General features: G+C 44.1%; 2 protein-coding genes across 2 annotated transcripts in view; one reads left to right on the forward strand and one right to left on the reverse strand.

Moving 5' to 3' along the window:
• The window catches only part of CLSTN2 (calsyntenin 2), a 771758-nt gene that overhangs the window by 221640 nt on the left and 524405 nt on the right, over nt 1–25713 (forward strand). The gene's annotated exons all lie outside the window — the stretch shown is intronic.
• The window catches only part of LOC127056346 (uncharacterized), a 502054-nt gene that overhangs the window by 161029 nt on the left and 315312 nt on the right, over nt 1–25713 (reverse strand). Inside the window, exon 2 of the mRNA XM_050964095.1 lies at nt 10179–10204. Coding sequence (XP_050820052.1) covers nt 10179–10204 — 26 coding nt within the window. The remainder of the gene's footprint in view (nt 1–10178; nt 10205–25713) is intronic.

The raw sequence follows: 25713 nt of genomic DNA on the forward strand, positions 1-25713 counted from the left end.
TGGAATCAGCTGAGGAACAGAGAGAGACTGAACTGGGGAGAAGGGCTGGACCCAGGCTAGAGGGGTTTCTAGCCCGTGAAAGGAATACCTGGGGTTTTAAACTGCAAGCAAGTGCAGCTTGCCCTTTAAGAGCCTGCAGCTGGCTTAAATCATCACTTAGGGTGAGAATTGGCTACTCATATCAAATCTCTTCAGTATATTATGCTTAAATGGCAATGTGTTAAATTGCTAGGTAATCTGCTTTGATCTGTTTGTTATCACTTATAATCATTTAATCTATCTTTTGTAGCTAATCATTTTGTTTTTGCTTGATCACAAACCAGAGTGTAGGAGTTATAACTCGGGGCAAAACATTGTATATTCCCTCTCCATATTAAGAGAGGGGGCAATTTTCATTAGCTTACGCTGTACAGATTTCTGTGCAGCACAAGATGGTATAGTTTTGGGTGTGCACTCCAGTGGGAGGGCGGTGAATGCCTTAGGAACTGGGAGGTGCCTTAGCCAAAGCCTTCTCATGCAGAGCTGATCTCAGCATCTGCATGTAGCTGCAGCTGGGTGTGTCCCTACCTGTATGTGTGTTTGGAGGGGGCTTGAGAACCTGTCACAGCAGTACAGTGTAAAGAGAGGCCAGGGGAAACCCATCACACCCAGTTTCTTTAGATGTTTTTGTTTTGATTTCTAGCTATTCTAGGTCAAACCCTTGATTCCCTTAAAGTTGCAGACCCAAAATGGCTCCTGCACCCCATTCTGAGTACACTCCCATTTACCACTGTATGCCATCTGCGTAGCATGTTGAAATCAGTTTGACTAGTGGTATATCATGTCCCTAAATCAGTCTTTTACCTCTTTGCTTCCTCAGAGAGAATATCTGAGTTGCTTAAAAGGATGGATAAAAGCAGAACTTTGTTTTGGAATCTTGGCTCTCTCAAACCACTCAACTGTGACACCTCCAATACTGATACAGCTTTTTTTTTTTGATCCTAAGAGATGTGTTTCGGTTCACTTCCAAATTCAGGCTATGTTTACACTTGCACTTATGTCCGGAAAATGTATGTCACTCAGGGGTGTGTTTTTTTTCATACCCTTAATCCCCCCTCATGACATTAATTTTCCTGGCATAAGCTCTCATATGCACAGATATATGTTGAGAGGAGACACTTTCCTGCCAACATATCTCCTGCCACTTGATTAGGTGGCTTTATTGTGTTGAAGGGAGAACTCTCTTCTGTTGACATAGAACAGCTACACAAGCGATCGTAGAGCAGCACAGCTGTAAGCTTGCTAGTGTAGACATGGCCTCAATGATCATCCTTAGTTACCACGCCATAGTACTTGTAATATTGCAGTGTTTCACTTTACTATAATGCACAGCAACTATGATAAGTGAGATACTATGGAATGAGTATCAATCTGTAAATGTTGATGCTGAATGCAGATCTGTACTTTTTTAAGTATAGACCTATTTAGCATAGCTAAATACACAATGTCTACTACCAGTGGTGCAGGTGTGTACGCATGCTAGCTGACCACCATCTTTTAGGGATTTTTATAATCTTAGTCTCTCACTTCAGCTAACTAATCTCTCAGACCAAGATTGAATGAGATAGGACATTTATGAAGAGCAGAAAGAGTTTCCACTTAACTACATGCTCCTGGATCAAGTAAAACATTGTACAAGGCACACCCTCCCCTTTCTGACCTAACGCTTGCAGTTGGATAAAGTGGTGTTGGTCAAACATTGTGCAAACTGTAGAATGATATATATCTAGCTAAAGCAGCAAAGCGTTCTGTGGCACCTTATAGACTAAGATGTATTGGAGCATGAGCTTTCGTTGGTGAATACCCATGTCGTCGGATTCATGTCACGTTAGTCTATAAGGTGCCACAGGACTCTTTGCTGCTTTTACAGATACAGACTAACACGGCTACCCCTCTGATATATATCTACATCCTTTGCAGCTTTGTAGTGCATGGGATGGAGGAAGACAAGATGCTTGACAAGGAAGAATTATTTACTGATGAATAAAGTTGCCAAGGTTTCCTTTTCTATTCTCCCCTCCCACCTTCCTCCCTATTGTGGTAAAGTTGATTTGTTGTTTAATTAGTTAGCTAGGAAGTTTCATGACAAAAGAGGAAGTAAGTAGGCTGAAATATATACCTGTCTTGATACAGTTCTTCTGCATCCTTGTTTGCTGTTTGGTGGAGTTTCTGTGTCTTGTGTGGAAGAACGGGGTGAGGATGCTATCTTATCACTATGCAGCTTTTTTGAAAAGTTAATTTTTAAACTATATTTCCCTTCTTTAACTTGGCCTTTTATTGTCCCTATAACGGATTGTGTTATATAAGACCCTCTCATTTTCTGAACCCTTTTGAGTTCTCATAGTACTCAAACATGCCCTATGTATTTCTAGGAAATACGTGTAATATTTTATGAAGCTATTTATTTAATTCCACTTTGGAGGACCATGGCCAATAAAGAGAGCACACTATAGCTGTAAAGTGGCATTGTTGGAAACGTGTACTTTCTATTTTTCATTTTACAAATTCATGACTCCCAAGTCATCAGCAAAATTGTCATGACTCAGAACAGATAAATCTTGTTGGTTATTATCTGTGTAGGTACTCTCAGGTACCTACAGGGCATATTAGATTTTTATTTCACTGAAACCTCCTTTACTGAGTTGACTTGTTTTTCAATTTCTGCTGTTTTTATTCCCTTTTGTATTCCTTCCCATGGAAATCTGGGATTTCCCAATTTAAATGCAAAGCAGTATAACTTCTAATATTTCTAATACCTCAGAAACTGCCCAAGTAATCAGTCTATATTTCAGAATCTAGTATACTATTCTTAGTGCCATATTGAATCACTGACCATTTTCCTGATAGAATGTTGAATCTTGTGAAGTTTTGGTGTTGATACTTTCCTCGCCAACACTTTTTTTCCCCCCTTCCTTCCTTCCTAGTGCTAACTTTGGGTTTACACCCAGCCCTCCTTTACCTTTTCTCTATCTCACAATTCAACTCTCATATCATCTTCTAATCCCTTAGTTCTGATCCTGCAATGTGCGATTACTTAAAATGCTACAGTTTCATCAGGATATCATACATCAGTTCTAACTATTGGGCATATAAATTTAACTCCCCTCTCCCCCACGCCAAACAAAACCCTCTGAGATTTAAATCCTTAAATATCTTTTTTAAAAAATCACTTACCCATTTCAAAAGCTACCAGAAAAAGAAAGATTCAACAGGGGATTGCTCAGAAACATGATCTTGTAGCTATGATAATAGTATGTAGTAATAGAGAGTAATGCCTCTTCCCTTCCCTCCCCACCCCTAAATGTTTTTCAGGTCTTTTACTAGTTATATGCTCTGATGGATTATCCTGGAGAGTGTGTTTAATAATAGGCAGCACAATGACCTTTATAAGGTCACCTGGGCAAGTGAAGTCTAATTTCACATGCTGCAAGCTCACTAGCTCTGTAGAGTATTTAGCAAAAAGAAATCCACACATCTTCCCAAAAGACAAATGCATGCCCAACAACAACCCACTGCCACAACAAAGGCTTTTATAATAATTTGTTGAAACTAACATAACATCTAGAAACATCAGAGTTTTCATGGAATAAATACTTATTTCTGCAAATCCTGGTTTCCACAAAACTCATGTTTTGGTAAATAGCTGTTTGGAGCCAATATACCAAAGTTGGGTAAAGGGAAAATATGTAATAAAAAAACCTTTTTCTGTGTTTTGTAACAGAGTAAACTGCTCCCCTATCAACAGACTAGCTGCTCTGGTTTTATCAGCAAGATTCCTGCAAAAATGACTAGCAAGAATGCATTTATTTCCAAGATATATGACAGGAGTTACAGTGCATAAAATAGTTTTCACTTTTGTATCTTTATCTGCCTCTAGGTACATTTCCAGATCCTCAGCTGGTATAAATTAGCATAGCTTCATTGCCTTTAATAGAGTAATGTAGTTTTTAAAGCAGCTGTGGTTCTGGCCCATAAATATTATGCATTTTAGAAAGAGAGTAGAGACATATGGTGGCTAGTAGATATTTGGTGAAGTTAAATATTGACCTGAGAAGTGCATTTTGATTAAAAGATAATATCATTAGTCTTAACTATCTTGATATTGACCCAAACATGAAGTCAGTGGATGTTTCTTTTTGCTTTGTATCCATGCATTGCCTTGTTGGCTGGAAATCACACACCTGATGGCAGCTGCAGGGCTGCCCAGAGGATTCAGGGGGCCTGGGGCAAAGCAATTTTGGGGGCCCCTTCCATAAAAAAAATTGCAATACTATATTCTCATGGGGGCCCTCCAGGGCCCGAGGCAAATTGCCCCAGTTGCTCCTCCCCCCCGGACGGCCCGCGGAAAAGTAAACCTTCCGCATCTCGGCACAAACCCAGTTTTGAGGAAACTTCTTTTCAAGATATCACTGGTTCTCAGCATCAGCTAGTGCTAAAAGGAGCTAAAGCTCATTAAAAGGGTTGGACAAATATTTTCTGTCAAAACTTTTTCTGGATCGAAAACTAGGGGTTTTTAAAAAGCATAAAAAAATCACGGACAATGTCTGCTTTCCTTCAAAATGTATTATGGTTTTTTAATTGAAAAGCTGAAATTAGTCTGCCAAAACCTGAATATGGTTTGAGGTTTCAGTAGTGTGTGGCCACATACTTGCTGCTTGATGTGTTTGATTGTTTAAAGAAGCAATTAAAAAAAATTCTGCTTAAAAAAAATCCAAAACTTCTGAACCATCTCAGCTTGTGACCAAACGCCTGAGCCCATCCACTCAGAGATTTTTCCAGGTTTCTGATACTCTGCTGGCTTCCTTGACTCATATATCTCCCTAACTTTGTGTTCATTTAGGTTAGAACATAAGAACAGCCATACTGGGTCAAACCAAAGGTCCATCCAGCCCAGTATCCTGTCTACCGACAATGGCCAATGCCAAGTGCCCCAGAGGGAGTGAACCTAACAGCTAATGATAAAGTGATCTCTCTCCTGCCATCCATCTTCACCCTCTGACAAACAGAGGCTAGGGACACCATTCGTTACCCATCCTGGCTAATAGCCATTAATGGACTTAACCTCCATGCATTTATCCGTTTCCTAGAGACTGGCTCGATAGGGTCCCTCACAAACTGGAGATGGTTACTGTGGCTTTGTCTTTAGTATAGCTTATGTACATACTCCACAAGCTGAACATTTGAGCTTGTTCCAGAATCTGGGATGAGCCTGTGTTGTGAAAACTGAAATGCTCAAAATAGCACATGCATGTGAATGAACACAGGGTGCTAATATTAAATTAACCCAGAGGTTCTCAAACTGGGGGTCGGGACCCCTCAGGGGGTCACGAGGTTATTACTGGGGTTCACAAGCTGTCAGCCTCCACCTCAAACCCCATTTTGCCTCCAACGTTTATAACAGTGTTAAATATAAATTGAAAACCCTTTTTTATATAAGGGGAGTGGGTCGCACTCAGAGGTTTGCTATGTGAAAGGGGTCACCAGTACAAAAGTTTGAGAACCACTGAATTAACCCCTCTGAAGCCTCAGGGAATGCAGGGGAAGGAGGTCTTCCTTGATAGGGTTGGGAAGGAGGTAGATGGTGCAGGATATTGCTCTTCTCATGTGATCCCTTCCCAAGTGGCTAATTTTAAATGAAGCTACCCTGCCCTGACATGAATCTCCCGAATTTGGCACTGAAATTAAATATAGACTATAATTTGGCATTTGAGAAGTGAAAGGGATGGTAGCCCTAATGGAAAAGCTAACAGCTTGGCTCTTCTGCAAGCCCCAAACTGCTGAATGAGCTTTAGAGTAGGGAAGGCTGTGCCTCCCAAAGAGCTTGGCCCTGCCCCTTACGCTACCCCCACCCACTTTGTGCTCCCCAACTGCCCGCCCCCCTCAGAATCCCCAACCCATCCTGCTTCTTGCCTCCCCACTGTTCCCCAGAGACCCCTCACCACCACCCCAGGACCCCACCCCTGCTCCCTGTCCCTTGACTGCCCCAACCCCTATCCACCCCCCACTGAGTCCTGACAGACCCCCAGAACCCCCACAATACAACCACCCCCATTCCCTGTCCCCTGACTGCCCCCCCACCTCTGCCCCCTCCCTGTCCCCTGACTATCCCTGGGACTCCTTGTCCCTTATCCAACCCCCCTGGCCCTGGACCCAACCACTTACGTCCGGCTCCCCCCTCACCTGGAGCCTCAGCGCGTCGCATCCAGGAGCGTCCCTGAACAAGAGTGTAGCGTGGCTCCGGCAGGGCCTGAGCTCCTCCTGCTGAGAGCCTCATGGTAAGGGGGCAGGGCTGCGAGCTCCAGCAGGGCCTGAGTTCCCTCCCCTTGGCTGGAGCTCACAGCCCTGCCCCTTTACCATGCGGCTCTGAGCAGGGAGGAGCTCAGGCCCCACCGGAGCCATGCTACAGCTGTTCAGGGACGCTCCTGGATGCGTTGAGGCTCCTGGAGAGAGGCAGAGGCGGGGTTGGGCGGGGCCGGGGCGGGAGCCTCAGTCATTCTCTTGGGGCCCCTGTGGAGCCTGGGGCAAATTGCCCCACTTGCTCCCCACCCCTCTGGGCGGCCCTGGGCAGCTGGAGAATGATGGCATTGAACGTAAGAAATGTTTGGCACTCAAAATTGAATCAGTGAAGTTAATTTAACTACCATTTTTTCTAAAATTACTGTTGTGTTTTTCATATTTGATGGGCTAGCATATTCTTGATTCATGAACAGTGTTTATTAGATATTTTAAGACAAACAAGCTTTTTAGGTCACTGAGGTGGACAAAAAACTCCTAAAATTTTATACTGAAGCATTGTGTATCCCAGCACTTGTTATAGTTGGAAAGATATAGTTGAACCAAATTGGCTGTAGGCTAACCGGTAACTTAAGTAAGAACCTCCCTTGACATCCTCTGTCTACTGCATTGGAAGGTTGGATAGTTTTGAATTTCTAGTCTGACTTGGCCATGGAGACTTTCTTGCTGTGTAACTTGGGGTTAGAGCCTCCAAGATGACAACCATCTCCCACAGGCTATGTGAGCAATGGAATTATTCAGCTACCAGCTAGAATGAATGAGAGTTATGGCTATTCAGCATGTCCTAGAAGATACTTGTGCGATAAGCAGCATCAATTCTATTGCATTCATTGAAAGAAATCAAACAAGCTTATAGATAGAAAATCTTGTTTGTTTGTTATTTTTTTTAATTGACACATGGAAAACTATATTAAAATTATTTTTGATTAAAAATAGATGTTAAGAAGGGAGGAAAATCAGGTAGTGGTGTCTGGTTGGAGGAAGGAGGAGTGTTCACAATTGAGAATTATCTAGTTATGGCATTTTTATGGAAAAGTAGTACCCATATCCAAATACTGTCATTTAGTAAGGAAAGTCTGGAAAATGTGTGGTTTTTTTATAGTAATAGACAAAAAGATCAATCTATTGAGTTTATCCAAGAGAAGCTTAAGAGGTGACTTGTCTACAACTACTAACATCAGGGGAAAGATTTGTGATGGTAGCTCTTTAATCTAGCAGAAAAGGTACAATGGGATCCAGTAGTTAGAAGCTGAACTAGACAAAATCTGACTGGAAAGAAGGCATGGTTTTAACAGAGAGCGAATTAATAAAATATCTGACAATGTTTTACTGTTGTAGAATGCTGATTTTATTAAAATTGGAACGTTCCATGGAGATGTATAGATTTAGACTAATTTTGACGAAAACTGGGGTGGCTTCCTCCTAGCATGCCTGCTTCTCTGTCAGCCGTCCCCCCTTCCCCGCCGCCGTCCCTATTTTTCACATTTGCTGTCTGGTCGCCCTAGAGGGAGAAGCCTGGGAGTGCTGGCTCCCAAGCTCTGATGTTCTGACTGAGGTATTGCTTCCTGGCTGACAGTTAGCCTGCCAGGCAGAATTTTGTTTTGATGCTATTCCAAATCGGAATGAAAACAAACCTCAAAATCTTTAGAAACAGAATTAGTATTTTCCATGCCGTTTTTGTGATTCCATACTAAGATTTGCTGGACTTGCCATCACTTGAAGTCTCTAAATCTAGACTGGATCTCTTTATGAACGTAGGTATAGCTCAAACAGAAGTTTACAGGCTTGATACAAAAATTACTGGGTGATGTTCTCTGGGTTGTGTTGTACAGGAAATCAGATTAGATGTTTGTTGTCCCTTCTAGTCCTAACATTTATGAAAATGTGGATGTTAGAGGGCCTTATCCTAGGAATACTTATGCGTGAGCATAATTTTACTTCTATGAGTAGTTCTACTGGAATTAAGACTTCAATAAAACTACTCATATGCATAAGTATATGCAGGACGGGGTCCTTAATTTGCTTTAAGTACTGATACTAAATATATTAATATTTGCAAGGGTAAATTTTTCTGTTTGTTTCCACGATGTGATTATTGGCTGCATGTAATTTCTTCCTAAGAGACTTGACTGTGTATCACTGCGTTGTTAAATGCAGGTTAATGCATATTGAAGCTAAAAATATAAGCTATTTATACATTGATTGGTTCTGAAATTAGGTGCTTTTGAAAACTTTATCTATTTTGTTATTGAGCTCATCTAGAATGTAGTGTCCAATTTTGGTTGCTATTTTAAAGATGGATAGGAGATTTACCAGACCCAGGCAAGAGCAACAAAGATAATGAGAGAGTTGTGGTATGTCATCAACATGAGGATTGCAAAGACTGGGAATCTCTATTCTGGAAGGAAGAGTGAAAAAGGCATAGTGAAATCTGATCAGTCCTTCCTTTTTTTTTTTTAAACTGTTCCATAATAAAACATGGGAATCATAAGATAAAAGGGTAGCACACTTAGAACCAACAAAAGAAAATATTTATTCATCAAACTGTAATGATATGTCTCTAAAGGTTATTGAGTCAAACCCTGTAGCTGGATTTTACAAAAGGCTGAAAAATGTTCAACCATTAATTTACATCTGTACTTATGCAAACTGAGAATGTGGTAAGGGAATAAAAGTCTCATGTTTCCACCTATGAGATAGATCCCGTCAATAAACTTTTTTTTATTCCCTTGGTAAGGCATATTGGTACGTAAATTGTGAGAAGTATTATGGGCTTTTGCATAAAGCTTTTACTAGTGTCCATATGTACATTTTATTCCACTACATTATTATGACAGAATTTCCTAATGTTGTTTTACAATCCAAAGGAGGAGAGTCTTTTGCTTGGGAATCATTGTAACTTTCTTTAATGGTTTTGTCCTTCATCACTGAAGTCAATGTGAGGCCTGGTCTACAAGTTTAGGTCGAATTTAGCAGCGTTAAATCGAATTAACCCTGCCTGCACCCATCCACACAGCTAAGCCATTTTTGCCTACATAAAGGGCTCTTAAAATCGACTTCTGTACTCCTCCCTGACGAGGGGGGTAGCTCTGAAATCGACATTGCCAGTTCGAATTAGGGTTAGTGTGGACGCCATTTGACTGTATTGGCCTCCGGGGGCTATCCCACAGTGCACCATTGTGACCGCTCTGGACAGCAATCTGAACTCAGATGCACTGGCCAGGTAGACAGGAAAAGTCCTGCGAACCTTTGAATTTCATTTCCTGTTTCCCCAGCATGGAGAGCTCATCAGCACAGGTGACCATACAGTTCCAGAATTGAAAAAGAGCTTCAGCATGGACCGTATGGGAGGTACTGGATCTGATTGCTGTATGGGGAGATGAATCTGTGCTATCAGAACTCTGTTCCAAAAGATGGAATGCCAAAACATTTGAAAAAATCCCCAAGGCCATGATGGACAGAGGCCACAACAGGGACTCAACACAGTGCTGTGTGAAACTTAAGGAGCTGAGACAAGCATACCAGAAAGCCAAAAAATCAAACGTCAGAGGGGTAGCCGTGTTAGTCTGGATCTGTAAAAGCAGCAAAGAATCCTGTGGCACCTTATAGACTAACAGACGTTTTGGAGCATGAGCTTTCGTGGGTGAATACCCACTTCATCAGATGCATGTAGTGGAAATTTCCAGGGGCAGGTATATATGCAAGCAAGCTAGAGATAACAAGGTTAGTTCAATCAGGGAAGATGAGGCCCTGTTCTAGCAGTTGAGGTGTGAAAACCAAGGGAGGAGAAACTGGTTCTGTAGTTGGCAAGCCATTCACAGTCTTTGTTTAATCCTGAGCTGATGGTGTCAAATTTGCAGATGAACTGAAGGTCAGCAGTTTCTCTTTGAAGTCTGATCCTGAAGTTTTTTTGCTGCAGGATGGCCACCTTAAGGTCTGCTATAGTGTGGCCAGGGAAGTTGAAGTGTTCTCCCACAGGTTTTTGTATATTGCCATTCCTAATATCTGATTTGTGTCCATTTATCCTTTTCCGTAGAGACTGTCCAGTTTGGCTAATGTACGTAGCAGAGGGGCATTGCTGGCATATGATGGCATATATTACATTGGTGGACGTGCAGGTGAATGAACCAGTGATGGTGTGGCTGATCTGGTTAGGTCCTGTGATGGTGTCACTGGTGTAGATATGTGGGCAGAGTTGGCATCGAGGTTTGTTGCATGGATTGGTTCCTGAGCTCGAGTTCCTATGGTGCGGTGTGCAGTTACTGGTGAGAATATGTTTCAGGTTGGCAGGTTGTCTGTGGGCGAGGACTGGCCTGTCACCCAAGGCCTGTGAAAGTGTGGGATCATTGTCCAGGATGGGTTGTAGATCCCTGATGATGTGTTGGAGGGGGTTTAGCTGGGGACTGTATGTGATGGCCAGTGGAGTCCTGTTGGTTTCTTTCTTGGGTTTGTCTTGCAGTAGGAGGCTTCTGGATACACGTCTGGCTCTGTTGATCTGTTTCCTTATTTCCTCATGCGGATATTGTAGTTTTGAGGACTGTCTGGATATGTGGACTCTCTACTCAGACCCTATGCCATCAGCACTCCCAGCTATCTCCGTGACACCACTGATTTCCTGAGGAAACTACAATGCATTGGTCACCTTCCAGAAAACACCATCCTAGCCACTATGGATGTAGAGGCTCTCTACACAAACATCCCACACACAGATGGAATACAAGCTGTCAGGAACGGTATCCCTGATGATGCCACAGCACAACTGGCTGCTGAGCTCTGTGCCTTTATCCTCACACACAACTATTTCAAATTTGATGACAATATATATCTCCAGACCAGTGGCATTGCTGTGGGCACCCACATGGCCCCACAATATGCCAATATTTTTATGGCCGACCTGGAACAACGCTTCCTCAGCTCTTGTCCACTCACGCCCCTTCTCTACCTACGCTACATTGATGACATCTTCATCATCTGGACCCATGGGAAGGAGACTCTGGAAAAATTCCACCACAATTTCAACAGCTTCCACCCCACTATCAACCTCAGCCTGGACCAATCTACACGGGAGGTCCACTTTCTAGACACCACGGTGCAAATAAGTGATGGTCACATTAACACTACCCTATATCGAAAACCTACCTACCGCTATGCCTAACTTCATGCCTCCAGCTTCCATCCCGGGCACATCACACGATCCATTGTCTACAGCCAAACACTGAGGTACAACCGCATCTGCTCTAACCCCTCAGACAGAGACCAGCACCTACGAAATCTCCACCAAGCATTCTCAAAACTACAATACCCACGCGAGGAAATAAGGAAACAGATCAACAGAGCCAGACGTGTATCCAGAAGCTTCCTACTGCAAGACAAACCCAAGAAAGAAACCAACAGGGCTCCACTGGCCATCACATACAGTCTCCAGCTAAAACCCCTCCAACACATCATCAGGGATCTACAACCCATCCTGGACAATGATCCCACACTTTCACAGGCCTTGGGTGGCAGGCCAGTCCTCGCCCACAGACAACCTGCCAACCTGAAACATATTCTCACCAGTAACTGCACACCGCACCATAGGAACTCGAGCTCAGGAACCAATCCATGCAACAAACCTCGATGCCAACTCTGCCCACATATCTACACCAGTGACACCATCACAGGACCTAACCAGATCAGCCACACCATCACCGGTTCATTCACCTGCACGTCCACCAATGTAATATATGCCATCATATGCCAGCAATGCCCCTCTGCTACGTATATCAGCCAAACTGGACAGTCTCTACGGAAAAGGATAAATGGACACAAATCAGATATTAGGAATGGCAATATACAAAAACCTGTGGGAGAACACTTCAACCTCCCTGGCCACACTATAGCAGACCTTAAGGTGGCCATCCTGCAGCAAAAAAACTTCAGGACCAGACTTCAAAGAGAAACTGCTGAGCTTCAGTTCATCTGCAAATTTGACACCATCAGCTCAGGATTAAACAAAGACTGTGAATGGCTTGCCAACTACAGAACCAGTTTCTCCTCCCTTGGTTTTCACACCTCAACTGCTAGAACAGGGCCTCATCTTCCCTGATTGAACTAACCTCGTTATCTCTAGCTTGCTTGCATATATATACCTGCCCCTGGAAATTTCCACTACATGCATCTGATGAAGTGGGTGTTCACCCACGAAAGCTCATGCTTCAAAACATCTGTTAGTCTATAAGGTGCCACAAGATTCTTTGCTGCTTTTAAAAAATCAAACGGTTGCTCTGGGACAGAGCTGCAGACATGCCGCTTCTACACTGAGATGCAGGCAATTCTGAGGGGGGCGGTTTGCCACCGCTACCCCACCTCTGTCCGTGGACTCCAATGATGGGGTACTCTGTCACCATACCCGAGGACTTTGTGGATGGGGAAGATGAGGAGGAGGAGGAGGAGGAGGAGGAGAAGGTCGAGGAGAATGCACAGCACACCATTTTCCCTGACTGCCAGGATCTTTTTCTCACCCTGACTGAAATACCCTCCTAAGGTGGTATCCTGGACCATGAAATCGTAGAAGGGACCTCTGGTGAGTGTACCTTTGTAAATATAAAACATGGTTTAAAAGCAAGTGTTTTTAATGATTAATTTGCCCTGAGGACTTGGGATGCATTCGTGGCCTGTACAGCCACTGGAAAAGACTGTTAATGTGTCTGGGGATGGAGCGGAAATCCTCCAGGGACATTTCCATGAAGATCTCCTGGAGGTACTCTAAAAGCAGAAGATTTCTGGGGATAGCAGCCTTATTCTGTCCTCCATGGTAGGACACTTTACCATGCCATGCTAGTAGCAAGTAATCTGGTATCATTGCGTGACAAAGCCTGGCAGCGTATGGTCCTGGTGTTTGCTGGCATTCAAGCAACAGCCATTCTTTATCGCCTCAGAAGAGTGATATCATTCGTAGAAACCTGGTTGAAATACGGGAATTTAATTAAGGGGACATTCATGGGTGGCCTTTCCTACTGGGCTGTTTGCCTGTGGCTGAAAAGAAATCCTCCCCGCAGTTAGCCAAGCAGTGGGGGAGGGAGGATTGGCGCTGAGCTGTTCACGTTTGGCTGGCAGGGATATTCCCTGATACCAGCCATGCAGTGCGGTCTCCCCAGAGAAAAGGATGAGGGGGGGGGTTAGGTTAGGTTCTGCTGCTGCACGTTAACATGAAAATTGCAGCCCTAAATGGACAACTCAATGGGCTTTGCCTGGTATGGGAAAGGAGGGCGCTGCTGTTATGAAGGTTGCAGAAGCTGAAAGACTATGGCTCTCCATGGCCATCTGCAAGCCGAATTCTGTTGGCTGGCGTGTTTGATCTCTAACACCAAAGCTGCAGGCACTCAATATGAGATGCAAAAAATGACCTTCTACCAAAATCACAAGTGCTATGTAATGTGAATAGTGTTGTTCACCGTGAAAGAGTGTACTCATTGTTCTGTAAAATGTATCTTTTTAAATACTTCTCTTCCTTTTTTTCCTCCTGCAGTTGCAAATATTTCAAGCCCTCCTCCTCTATCCCAAAGGCTATCTCAGATAAAGTGGCGAAAAAAATGCACACACGATGAAATGTTCTCTCAGCTCATGCAGGCGTCCTGCACTGAAAGAGCTCAGCAGAAAGTGCGGAGGGATACAATAGCACAGGATGGGAAAGCGGCCAGTGAATGTGAGGAGAGTTGGCGGCAGGAAGATCAGAGGAAGCAGGATGCAAAGCTGGGGCTACTGCGGGAACAAACGGACATGATCTGGCATCTGATGGAGGTTCAGGAACGTCAGCTGGACAGACTGCCGCTGCAGCCTCTGTTTAACCACCCTCCCTCCTCCCCAAGTTCCATAGCTGCCTCCTCACCCAGACGCCCAAGAATGCAGGAAGCGGGGAGGCTCTGGGCACCCAACCACTCCATCCTAGTGGACAGAAGGCTGTCATTCAAGAAGTGTTGAAGTGGCCTTTTCCTTCCCTCCTCCCACACCCCACTTGGGCTACCTTGTGAGTTATCTCTCTATTTGTATAATCAATTAATAAAGAATATATGTTTTTTAAATGATAGTGACTTTATTTCCAAGTTGTGATTGAAGTGCGGAGGGCGGTGGGCTTACAGGGAATTAGAAACAACCAAGGGGGCAGGTTTTCATGAAGGAGAAACAAATAGAACTGTCACACGGTACCCTGGCCAGTCATGAAAATGGTTTTAAATCTTCTCTGATGCACAATGCTTCCTGATGTGCTCTTCTAATCGCCCTGGTGTCTGGCTGCATGTAATTAGTGGCCCGGCATTTTGCCTCAACCTCCCACCCCACCATAAACGTCTCCCCCTTACTCTCACAGAGATTGTGGATCCCACAGCAAACAGCAATAACAATGGGGATATTGGTTTAGCTGAGGTCTGAGCGAGTCAGTAAAGTGCGCCAGCGACCCTTCAAATATCCAAGTTCACACTCTACCACCATTCTGCACTTGCTCAGCCTATAGTTGAACAACTCCTTACTACTGTCCAAGGTGCCTGTGTACAGCTTCATGAGCCAGAGCACTGAGGGGTAGGCTGGGTCCCCAAGGATAACTGTAGGCATTTCAACATCCCCAACAGTTATTTTCTGGTCTGGGAATTAAATACCTTCCTGCAGCTGTTTAAACAGACCAGAGTTCCTGAAGATGTGAGCATCATGTATCTTTCCCAGCCATCCCACGTTGATGTTGGTGAAATGTCCCTTGTGATCCACCAGTGCTTGCTGCACCATTGAAAAGTACCCCTTGCGATTTATGTACTGTCTGTCTTGGTGGTCCGGTCCCAAGATAGGGATATGGGTTCTATCTATCACCCCACCACAGTTAAGGAATCCCATTGCAGCAAAGCCATCTACTATGACCTGCACATTTCTTAGAATCACTACCTTTGATAGCAGCAGCTCAGTGATTGTGTTGGCTACTTGCATGACAGCAACCCCCACAGTAGATTTGCCCACTCTAAATTGATTCCTGACTGACCAGTAGCTGTCTGGCGTTGCAAGCTTCCAGAGGGCTATCGCCACTCGCTTCTCAACTCTGAGGGCTGCTCTCATCTTGGTATTCTGGCACTTCAGGGCAGGGGAAAGCAAGTCACAAAGTTCCATGAAAGTACCCTTACGCATGCGAAAGTTTTGGAACCGCTGGGAATCATCCCAGACCTGCAACGTTATGCAATCCCACTTATCTGTGCTTGTTTCCTGGTCCCGGAATCTGTGTTCCACAGCATGAACCTGCCCCATTAACACCATAATGTCCACATTGCCGGGGCCCGCGCTTTGAGAGAAGTCTGTGTCCATGTCCTCATCACTGCGCTGCTGTCGCCTCCTCACCTAATTTCTCAGTTTCTGGTTCTGCATAAACTGCAGGATAATGCGCGAGGTTTCTACAGTTCTCATAACTGCTGCGGTGACCTGAACGGGCTCCATGGTTGCCGTGCTATGGCGTCTGTGTGGAAAAAAGGCGCAAAACGATTGTCTGCAGTTGCTCTCACGGAGGGAGGGGTGACTGACGACTGTAGCTATCCCACAGTTCCCGCAGTCTCCGCCAACCATTTGAATTCTGGGTTGAGCTCTCAATACGTGCTCGGTCAAAAAGATTGTCACGGGTGGTTCTGGGTACATATTGTCAGGTCTTTCCCTCCACCCCCTTTGAGAGCAACTGCAGACAATTGTTTCTCACCTTTTTTCACTGTCACCGTATGTTTACTGGATGCTGCTGGCAGATGCGGTACTGCAGCACTACACTGCAGCATCACCTTGCCTTGCCTTGCTTTCATAACCTTAGTCCCAGATTTGGACCTTAGCGTCCAAAATATTGGGGTTAGCGTAAAAACCTCCAAGCTTAGTTACCAGCTTGGACCTGGTACTTGCTGCCACCACCCAAAAAATTAGAGTGTTTTGGGGCACTCTGGTCCCCCTGAAAAACCTTCCCTGGGGACCCCAAGACCCAAATCCCTTGAGTCTCACAACAAAGGGAAATAATCCTTTTTCCCTTCCCCCCTCCAGGTGCTCCTGGAGAGATACACAGACACAAGCTCTGTGAAACTACACAGAGTGACTCCCCCTCTCTGTTTCCAGTCCTGGAAACAAAAAGTACTTTCCTATTCCCCCAGAGGGAATGCAAAATCAGGCTAGCAATCCAACACACAGATCTCCCCTTGATTTCTTCCTCCCACCAATTCCCTGGTGAGTACAGACTCAATTTCCCTGAAGTAAAGAAAAACTCCAACAGGTCTTAAAAGAAAGCTTTATATAAAAAGAAAGAAAAATACATACAAATGGTCTCTCTGTATTAAGATGATACAATACAGGGTCGATTGCTTAAAAGAATATTGAATAAACAGCCTTATTCAAAAAGAATACAAATCAAAGCACTCCAGCACTTATATTCATGCAAATACCAAAGAAAAGAAACCATATAACTTACTCTCTGATCTCTTTGTCCTTACACTTAGAAACAGAAGACTAGAAAGTAGAAACTGCTTCTCCAAAGCTCAGAGAAAGCAGGCAGGCAGAAAACAAAGACTCAGACACTAAATTCCCTCCACCCAAAGTTGAAAAAATCCGGTTTCCTGATTGGTCCTCTGGTCAGGTGCTTCAGGTGAAAGAGACATTAACCCTTAGCTATCTGTTTATGACAGCCTTGCTTTGCGGATGGCAGACGGTACAATATGACTTGTAGCTGTCATCGTTGTCCCGAGGGTGCTCCTGACCAGCCTCAGTGAGGTTGACTGGGGACTCCTGGGCAGACATGGATACTCCTGGCCGGCCTCGATGAGGTCAGTTGGGGACGCCTAGACAAAAATGGGAATGACTTTAGGTCATTCTTTCTTTAAGTTTTGTGTAATGGAGATTCAATCCTGCCTGGAATACCATGTGAGCTGGAGGCTTCTGCCTCAGGCTGCTCTCCCAGTTGGCAGCACCGCACGGTCGCATCTGCCTCAGCCTACCCCTTGCTCCCATGGCTCATGAAGCCTGGACAGTAGTAAGAAGTCCAACTATAGGCTGAGCAAGTGCAGAATGGTGGTTCACTCTACTTCCCTGTAAGCCAGCCGCCCTCCCCTCCTCTCTCCCCTTTGATCTCTGCTTGCAGAGGCAATAAAGTCAGTGTTGTTTCAAATTCATGCATTCTTTATTACTTCATCACACAAATGGGGGGATAACTGCCAAGGTAGACCAGGAAGGGTGGGGGAGAAGGGAAGCAACTGGTGAGGTTGTTGTAGGGGCACCTCCTAGAATGGCATGCAGCTCATCGTTTCTGCGGGATATCTGGGGCTCTGACCCGAAGCGGCCGTTTGCATCTGTGGTTCTTTAGTAAGCTTACCTGATAATCTAGGCAGGACTGAATCTCCATTAGACAAAACTTAAAGAAAAGGATGACCTTGGGAGTCATTCCCATTTTTGTCCAGGTGCCCCCGACTGACCTCATCGAGGCTGGCCAGGAGCACCCATGACAGCAGCAGATGGTACAGTATGACTGGTAACCGTCATTGCCAACTTGCAAAGCAGCAGATGGTACAGTATGACTGGTAACTGTCTTTGCCAACTTGCAAAGGCAAGGAGCTGCTGCTGTGTAGCGCTGCAGTACTACATCTGTCAGCAGCACCCAGGAGATGTATGGTGACAGTGAGCTGAGTGGGCTCCATGCCGTGGTATATTGTCTGCATGGGTAACCCAGGAAAAAAAGGCAAGAAGCTATTTTTTTCGTGTTGCTTTCACAGAGGGAGAGGTGGGGGAGCTGACGAGATGTACCCAGAACCACCTGTGACAATGTTTTTGCCCCATCAGGCATTGGGAGCGCAACCCAGAATTCCAGTGGAGGGTGGAGACGGCGGGAACTGTGGGCTAGCTACCACAGTGCAACACTCCGAAAGTCGATGCTAGCCTTGGTACTGTGGATGCACACCGCCGACTTAATACGCTTAGTGGGGACACACACACAAAAGACAGTATCAAATTGATTTCTAAAAATTGACTTCTATTAAATCATACTAATTTCATAGTGTAGACATACCCTGAGTTTTGCCATGGGAATAGGATTGGGCTTCAGGTGAGTTGGGATTTTCTTAAACCATACTTCAAAATGAAGATTCCTTGTCTCTAGATATTAGGGTGGTCAGTCAGAACTGGAGTGATACTTGTTCCAAAGTTATAACTCCACAGGCATTACTGTAAGATTCTGATTTTAAACATAAAAATACCACAGTTATTTCCAAGCATGCTCTTACTGTGAGACATTAATGTAGAGTGTTCTTATAATCATGTAAATTAATGTAAAATAACTAATTTTAATAGTTTTGTATGTACAAGTTTAAAATTCAAAAGTCTGAGTCATAAGTAGTATAGGGTATAGTGGTATAAATATTCTGATTCATCAATACATTTTAATAATATTTTATGTATGTATTTAACGTAAAAGATCTTCATTACAAATATCAAAACATCCTAATCTCTGGGAAGCCTTTTCTTCTCCTTAAGCTGCTTCAACAGAAAATCAACAGCCACACACAGGAAAATAGCTCATGCTAATAGTGTTTTTCTATATTTGGTATCAGTGAATTTTCTACTGTCTACTGCAAGCTGCATTTATCTATACCTGACATTAATGTTGAAAGGTCTGCACATTTCTTGTTGCCATTAGGATAACATAATATAGAACAAATAACTTTCCAGATTCCTTGCTCCCAAGTGTGTGTACTGATTTTTGAATTTCACTTTTAACGTGCCCTTATTTTGTTGGTGTTAATGGAATCCTGGCTTTAGTGTAGCAAGGTGTGGTGGTCGTTTAAAGAACAGGAGCCCATACGTTTGTGTGTGAAGAGGAAAAAAGTATTTAATTCAGCCAAAGTTATAAAACTTCCGTTGGACGTTAGTTCTGAAGACAAAATTTGTTTTATTGAGTACTACACTTTGTCCTATGAACTAGTAGTCAATTGGGAATCCAGTCCATGCTTTAAGAACTTTATTTAAGATAAAGTCAAAGGCTTAGAAATATCAAGAAATAGGAAAAATCTTTCAACCGTTAGAAGCTACGACTTCCTAGGAATATATAAAATGTGAACGGTTTGACACAGACAGGTACACCAACAGTTTATTCGTTTTTTATAAATGTTGCACTTTTAATTTTGGGTAACAAAGATATTAAAAGTTTCTTTCCTTTTATGGTAGGATAAGACCAAAAGGTAAATGTTTTATGTATAAACTGATCTTTTACCTTCCTGTGGGTTAGTGGAAATCATTTCTGTAAGAGTTAGCTTAAAAACATTCCTTTCTCAAATAAAATATGAACTTGAGTGTGCTGGTAATAACTATTCCTCAGTTGTGTAAACTGAGACCAAAATCTGAGCTTTTCATTGTTCAAGGAAATAACCAAGATCTGGGGTTCCAGTTTTAGTTGTTCTTCCCACCCCACCCCTGCATCCAGTGGGAAAAACCTTCTGCTCCAGGGATCTAGTCTACAGAGCACCTCTAGTGGCACTATTAATGTACTTAATGATAAGCATATTCTTCAGTATATTACTGAATCGAGCCTTAAGGTGTTAGAGGTAAGGGTATCCTGATGGCAGCTCCACACTCCCCACACCTCCTTCTATCTCTGCCCTCTGGCCAGTTCGGAGGTGGGAAGCTGGAGCCGGGCAGTGTGGGGCAACTGCTCCTGTGGCTGGTGCCATGGAGCAGGCAGCCATTGTGTTCCCTCCTCTCCTGCTGGCTGCTCCTTAGCTCCCAGCCCCCTTTTCTCACACAGCCAGTAAGAGCCATAGGGGTGGGGCTGGCAGAGCACTCAGGGAACAGGGACTGCTCCCTGCACCCTGAGCTACCTCCTACCCATACACAGCCCCTAGCTACCCCCTCCCTGCACCCTGAGCTACCCCTCTCGCTGCAGCCTGACCTATCCCCATGCCTGCACACAGCCCCCAGCTACCCCCTCTCTGCACCCTGAGCTACCCCTTGCCCATACACAGCCCCTAGCTACTCCCTCACTTCACCCTGAGCTACCCCCTGCCTGCACACAGCCCCTAGTTACCCCCTCACTTCACCGTGAGCTACCCCCTGCCTGCACACAGCCCCTAACTACCCCCTCCCTGCATCCTGAGCTACCTTCTGCCCGCATACAGCCCCCAAATACCCCTCTCCCTGCACCTTGAGCTATTTTCAAACTTTTTGAGCTAAACCCACCTTGGAGTTATAATTTTTGGTTGTGCTCCCTCCCGTCACAACTAAGACGGGCTGGGTGGCCTCCTGAGGTGAGTCGGGGTGAAGGTGGCATTCCCTCCCCGAACTCACCATGTGGAGCTGTCTTGAGCCCTGCTGGCTCCTGCCCCCCAAAATAGAAGTCATACTACATCTATTCCCAAGGCCGCCCCCCCCCCGGACCCCTGAGGCCCCCCTTTCCATGCTGGACTCTGGAGTTTTTATAGCATATTGATGGGCTACCGCATAGTTCTGATTGATTGCTATTTAATACAAGCCATTTTACAAGGTGTCCCGTATTCAGCACAGGGAAATATGGTCACCCTATCTAGATAACTCTTAGTCCTGCCTCAGTGCAAGGGATTGGATTAATGATCTATCAAGGTCCCTTCCAGTCCTATACTTCTTTGATTACGTGGGGGGAAAAAAGTAGAAAACCTGTTGGAAGACTTTCAACCAATGCTATTTTTAATTTCCTGGAAATGGGTTTTTCATAGTATGGCATTTTGACAGCATTAATGGGACATTTTTCAAGGCTTACAGTAAATTTCTGATTGGAGGGTGTGTATTTCAGCTTTATGTTTATCATGCTCCTTAGCTTTTATATTTTGTGAACAGGAAGGGTTGTAAAATGTACAAAAAATCTTTCAGAATATTTCAGATTGTAGGAACCTTGACTATTTTAATACCCACCTGTTCAGAGCAGAGGTATGGGATTGTACTTGAAATGGCAAAGAAAATAACTGAAAGCAGTTGATGTTTGATTTTTTTAATAACAAGGGAGCTTTCATTTTGAGGATCAACTCCTTTTCAGGTTAAATGTTTGTCATGTCTGCCATGATTATGTCCCTCTAATAGAGCCTCTAATAGATTATGTCCCTCTGATAATATTAAATGCTTACATGCTTTGTATGCATCCAGTTTATATACAGTGAATATAAGGTATTTTTAGAGATGAAGAGTTTGTTCAGTAATATTAAATAGCCAAAATCTATTCAGATGCTGTTATGACTCTGTGCTTGAATGCAGGTTTTAAATAGGAACCAAATACATCACTTCCTTTTGATTATGTAGTATTTTTTATCCATTCAAGTCTTTATACAGATAGTAGAAGTATTGTATATCTGATTCATCATCATTCAAAGAGCAGCTTCTCTCACTGTGAAATGAACAGGAAGAGGTTGGTTTCATATCCTGGAGGAAGAGACTTGTCTGATTCCACTCAGCTTCTTAAAGCAAAGTTTACCTGCTGAATAAATATTACTTGGAATTGTTTTGTACATGTGCCTCCTAAAGACGCTTCACCCATCTTCAGTTATGCTGAAGTAAAGTGTCAATATGCCATCTGTAAAACAGGGAAAGTCATACTTCCCTAGTCTAATAAGGTGCATTGGCACCTATGGGTGAAAAGCTCTGTGAGTAATTACATTACTAGCGTGTTTTAGAATAATCAACAATGCAAATGGATATGGATGCTAATGGATACAATACTTTAGGAGAGGCTGGTGAAGGAGAAGACGGGTATTCCCAGAGGATATTACTTAACATCTATGAATATTTGGGGCAGGAAGAAATAGCAGGTAGCAGAAAAACTATACCCAGAAGACAAGGAGCCCGATTCACTCCTGGTACAACTTCACTGAATACAATGGAGTGAGACCAGAAGTGGTTTGGGACCAGTTGTAAGCAATCTAGGATAGGGCTTATGTCTTACTTTGTGTGGCCAGTATGTAGCATATTTTGGATGCTACTGTATTAAAACAGTAATAGCTGTGTTCTGTTTTATTATTAGAGTGGCCATCACTTTGAGGAATCTTGTATAAAGGCAGACCCTTTCTCCCTTCCTATGGAGAATGCCTTTAATTGAATGGAAAAGGTTTTACCAGCTCCCACTCAGTTCTGCCTGTCATGAAGCTATCTTTTTTGACAGGACCAGAAAGGAGACAATTTTCTACCATGCTGCAGTGCTCAGTAACTTTCCAGTATTGTGTAGAACTAGTGATGCCTTGAGTTATTCGTCCAGGATTAGGTGTGTTTAACTACCTTTTTGTTTCTAATTTTTTTTAATTCCTGTTGTCCAGACAAAATGGCCTGTAAGGATTGTGTTGAAACTAAGTGAAAGTGAGTACCTGAATATTATGTAAGTCTAACCGGTGAATGTAAAATTGAACTCTGCCCATATACACAGGCAATTTGGTGTGATGAAGGCTGAAGTTTTCCGTTGATCCAGTACCATAGCTCACTGTACTATTCAGATGTTCTAAAAGTTGCTTCTGTCACATCGTGTGCTCCTGGGTCACTGTAGAGTACCAGGCAAGGGACACACAGGATTCTTTTTGTTTATACTGTAAATTGGAGAATATATATTTCCAGCTCTGGCAACAGAGCTGCTGTACTAATGCAGATGTCCATTAAACACTAGCACCTGGAATACAGTATGTTCTCTTCACCTTTTAATATTACATGGCAATTCCTGATGCTGAATTAAAACCAGGCATAACCTGGCAAACTGCAGAAATGATGCAAGAGGCAGTTACTTTGAAATTATAGAAGTAATATTTTTAAAGGGTCAGTTTCTGCTTATTGTTCCTTTTTCAGAGGTTAGACTTGCCTGCAGTTAATGTAATCTGTGCAGTAAATTTTCAGAAAATTATTCTATCTTGCTTCCATATTTCTACTTGTGCTTATACTACTCTGTTTTCCTGAACTACTTAACAATGCTTTCCTCAGTCACATCCTGGAACAATCTGTAGTTGCACTCAATGAAGGTGCAGTTGATGAATGCCATCACTGTGTACTTTAGTCTATGCAAATTATACATCTGCACAGGGTGTTGTGCTTCCAGGGCCAGCCTGACATCCAGCCAAAACACTAGCAGTGATACCTTGTCTATGGTCTAGTCTGATCCTAACAAACAGATTGGTGCAGGGAGAGATGATCACGCCCCAAGAAGATCACAGGCAGTCAGGAGGTAGCTAGAAATGTTGGTGCTGTGTAATGAAGAAGATTAGGAGGACTCGGGAAATGGATGGGCCCCTGAACATATTATTTTGCATTGTGCCCTTTGAAGACTAGGGTCAGCCCTGACTCCATGGGTGTGTTTGCTGTGTGGGAGCATGCCTCTTAATTGGCCTTCTATGACAGGGTGTGACTTGCCACTCCAGTGCTTCCTGCTGGCTGTCACTGGGATTAGCTCCTGTTGTCAGTGCACCCTCTTCTAGTGGTGCCTCATCACCATCACTTCTTCTCTGGGGCCCACATCACTCCCAGTACAATGGTGCCCTCTTCAGTGACACAGCCTTCTGGCCATGTTACACTCTGGGTTTCCCCCTTCTGGAAACTCTGCAACATCTGTCCAGTCACTCCCCTCAGTGGCAACCGGAGTCCAGAGTTTTACCACTTCCCCAGTGGTGACTGGGGGACCCAGACCTGCCCACTACTCTGGGTCCTGGCCCAGGGACCCTCTAGATGGCCACCACTTGCTGTGTCCCCTCTGAATCCCCTGTAGATCTCCCTCGGCCACCTCTCTGTGGCCCCAGCACCCTCTTTGCCCTTGCCTTAGCCTGTAGATCCCTGCAGCCTGCCAGGAGCTGCCTCTAGCTCCCCAAGTCTCTATCTGCAGCACTGCTTTGTCCAGGGTGCTTGCTGTCTTCAATCTGCAAGGCAGCTAGTCCTCCTCCCTCCTCAAGTTCCAGGGAGTGACTGAAGATGCTATGCTCTACAGCCCTTCTTCTATGGGCCAGCCCTGACTGGCTGCCTCCTGCGCAGCTTCCCAAGGGCTCTATTAAACCCTTAGAGACCAGTGTGGGACAGGTTCCCCATCACACCTCCCTATGTACCGCCTGGGGGATTTTTCTGTGCAACTTCAATCTATGAAATTAATGGACACGTACTGCACAGATAAATGAACAGGTCACCAGGTTTCAGCAGTATGTCTTAATACTGCTCTCTTCTTTCAATAGGAATGCATAGTGGACCAAATTCTTCACAGCCTTAGGCCATGTGCAAAACATAAGTTGGGTTGCTTGTAGTTTAAATTCAGTGCTGAGCTTGGCCCCTTGTTTTATAGCAGAGGGATGCCTTTAGTTGGAAAAGCTTGAATAAAATCACCTGCTGACTATTTTGGCTCATCTCTGGTACAATGGTGTAAATAAGTGGAAGTTGGAAGCTGTATATTGAATGCAGAATGTGACTATGACATAGGTGGCCAACCTTCTGCTTCTTTGTATCTTTCTCTGCTTGTGTCAGTGCTTATGGATATGTGCCCTTAACTGGACAGGGTTCCTCACCCAGTCCAAGTATGTATTCTCAAACAGTCTATCTTAAGTAGATCCTGATCCTCTGCGCAGATGTCAGAACTGACATCCACTGTCACAGCTTTAGAGTGCATGATCTTTTTGGTGACTTGAAATAGACTGGCATTTTGTCCAAGGTCGATCAGAAGACTCTCTGTGGAGGAGAACAGCCCATGATGTGTTGGGTTTTTTGTCCCCACCCCCCGCTCCATGCTGAGGGTTTCACTTAATTTTTAGGACTCCTTTCTATATGATACAGCAGGGAGTGAAGGAGTTGGGGTGGGGGAGGGAGACTGAGGAAGGGGAAATATCGGAGGAGGGGAGTAGAGCTAAAACACAATGCTTCCCTTCCCCATGTGCTCATGTGTACCTTCCTCTATGAACACTGTTTGGTTGTGGCTCTCTGGGAGTAGTCTGGGATGGAGCAATTCAGAGATTTCCAACTAAAACTATACATGCTGCATTAATGTTTCTAAATGCGACATTAATGCCGCCACCTCACACTTTACCCATTAGGAGAAGTCAGTGCTGTGAAGGCACAAGTGAAGAAGCCGGTCCTAGCATACCACTGTGTGAATTGGCCCAATGATGAAAAGGTTATGCTGGCAAGGAACAAAGAGGGGCTGGTCTTCATGGAAGTTTCAAGGTTGGCGAGAATGGATTCTGATCTTTAAGGCCAATCCTCCTGATACCTCCAGGCAGATTTTCAACTTGCTGATTTGTCAGAAGACTCTCTCTACCCACAGGAAAAACCTATGGGAAGGAAATATAGCCCTAACTCAAGAAGTCATCTGGAATGTGCGCAAATTCCCCTTCAAAGAATAAAGTAAAACATGTCTTTAGTTGATTTACAAGCTCCATTGCCTTGAGA

The sequence above is a fragment of the Gopherus flavomarginatus genome, chromosome 8 (genome assembly GCF_025201925.1).
Source record: "Gopherus flavomarginatus isolate rGopFla2 chromosome 8, rGopFla2.mat.asm, whole genome shotgun sequence".
Taxonomy (NCBI): domain Eukaryota; kingdom Metazoa; phylum Chordata; order Testudines; family Testudinidae; genus Gopherus; species Gopherus flavomarginatus.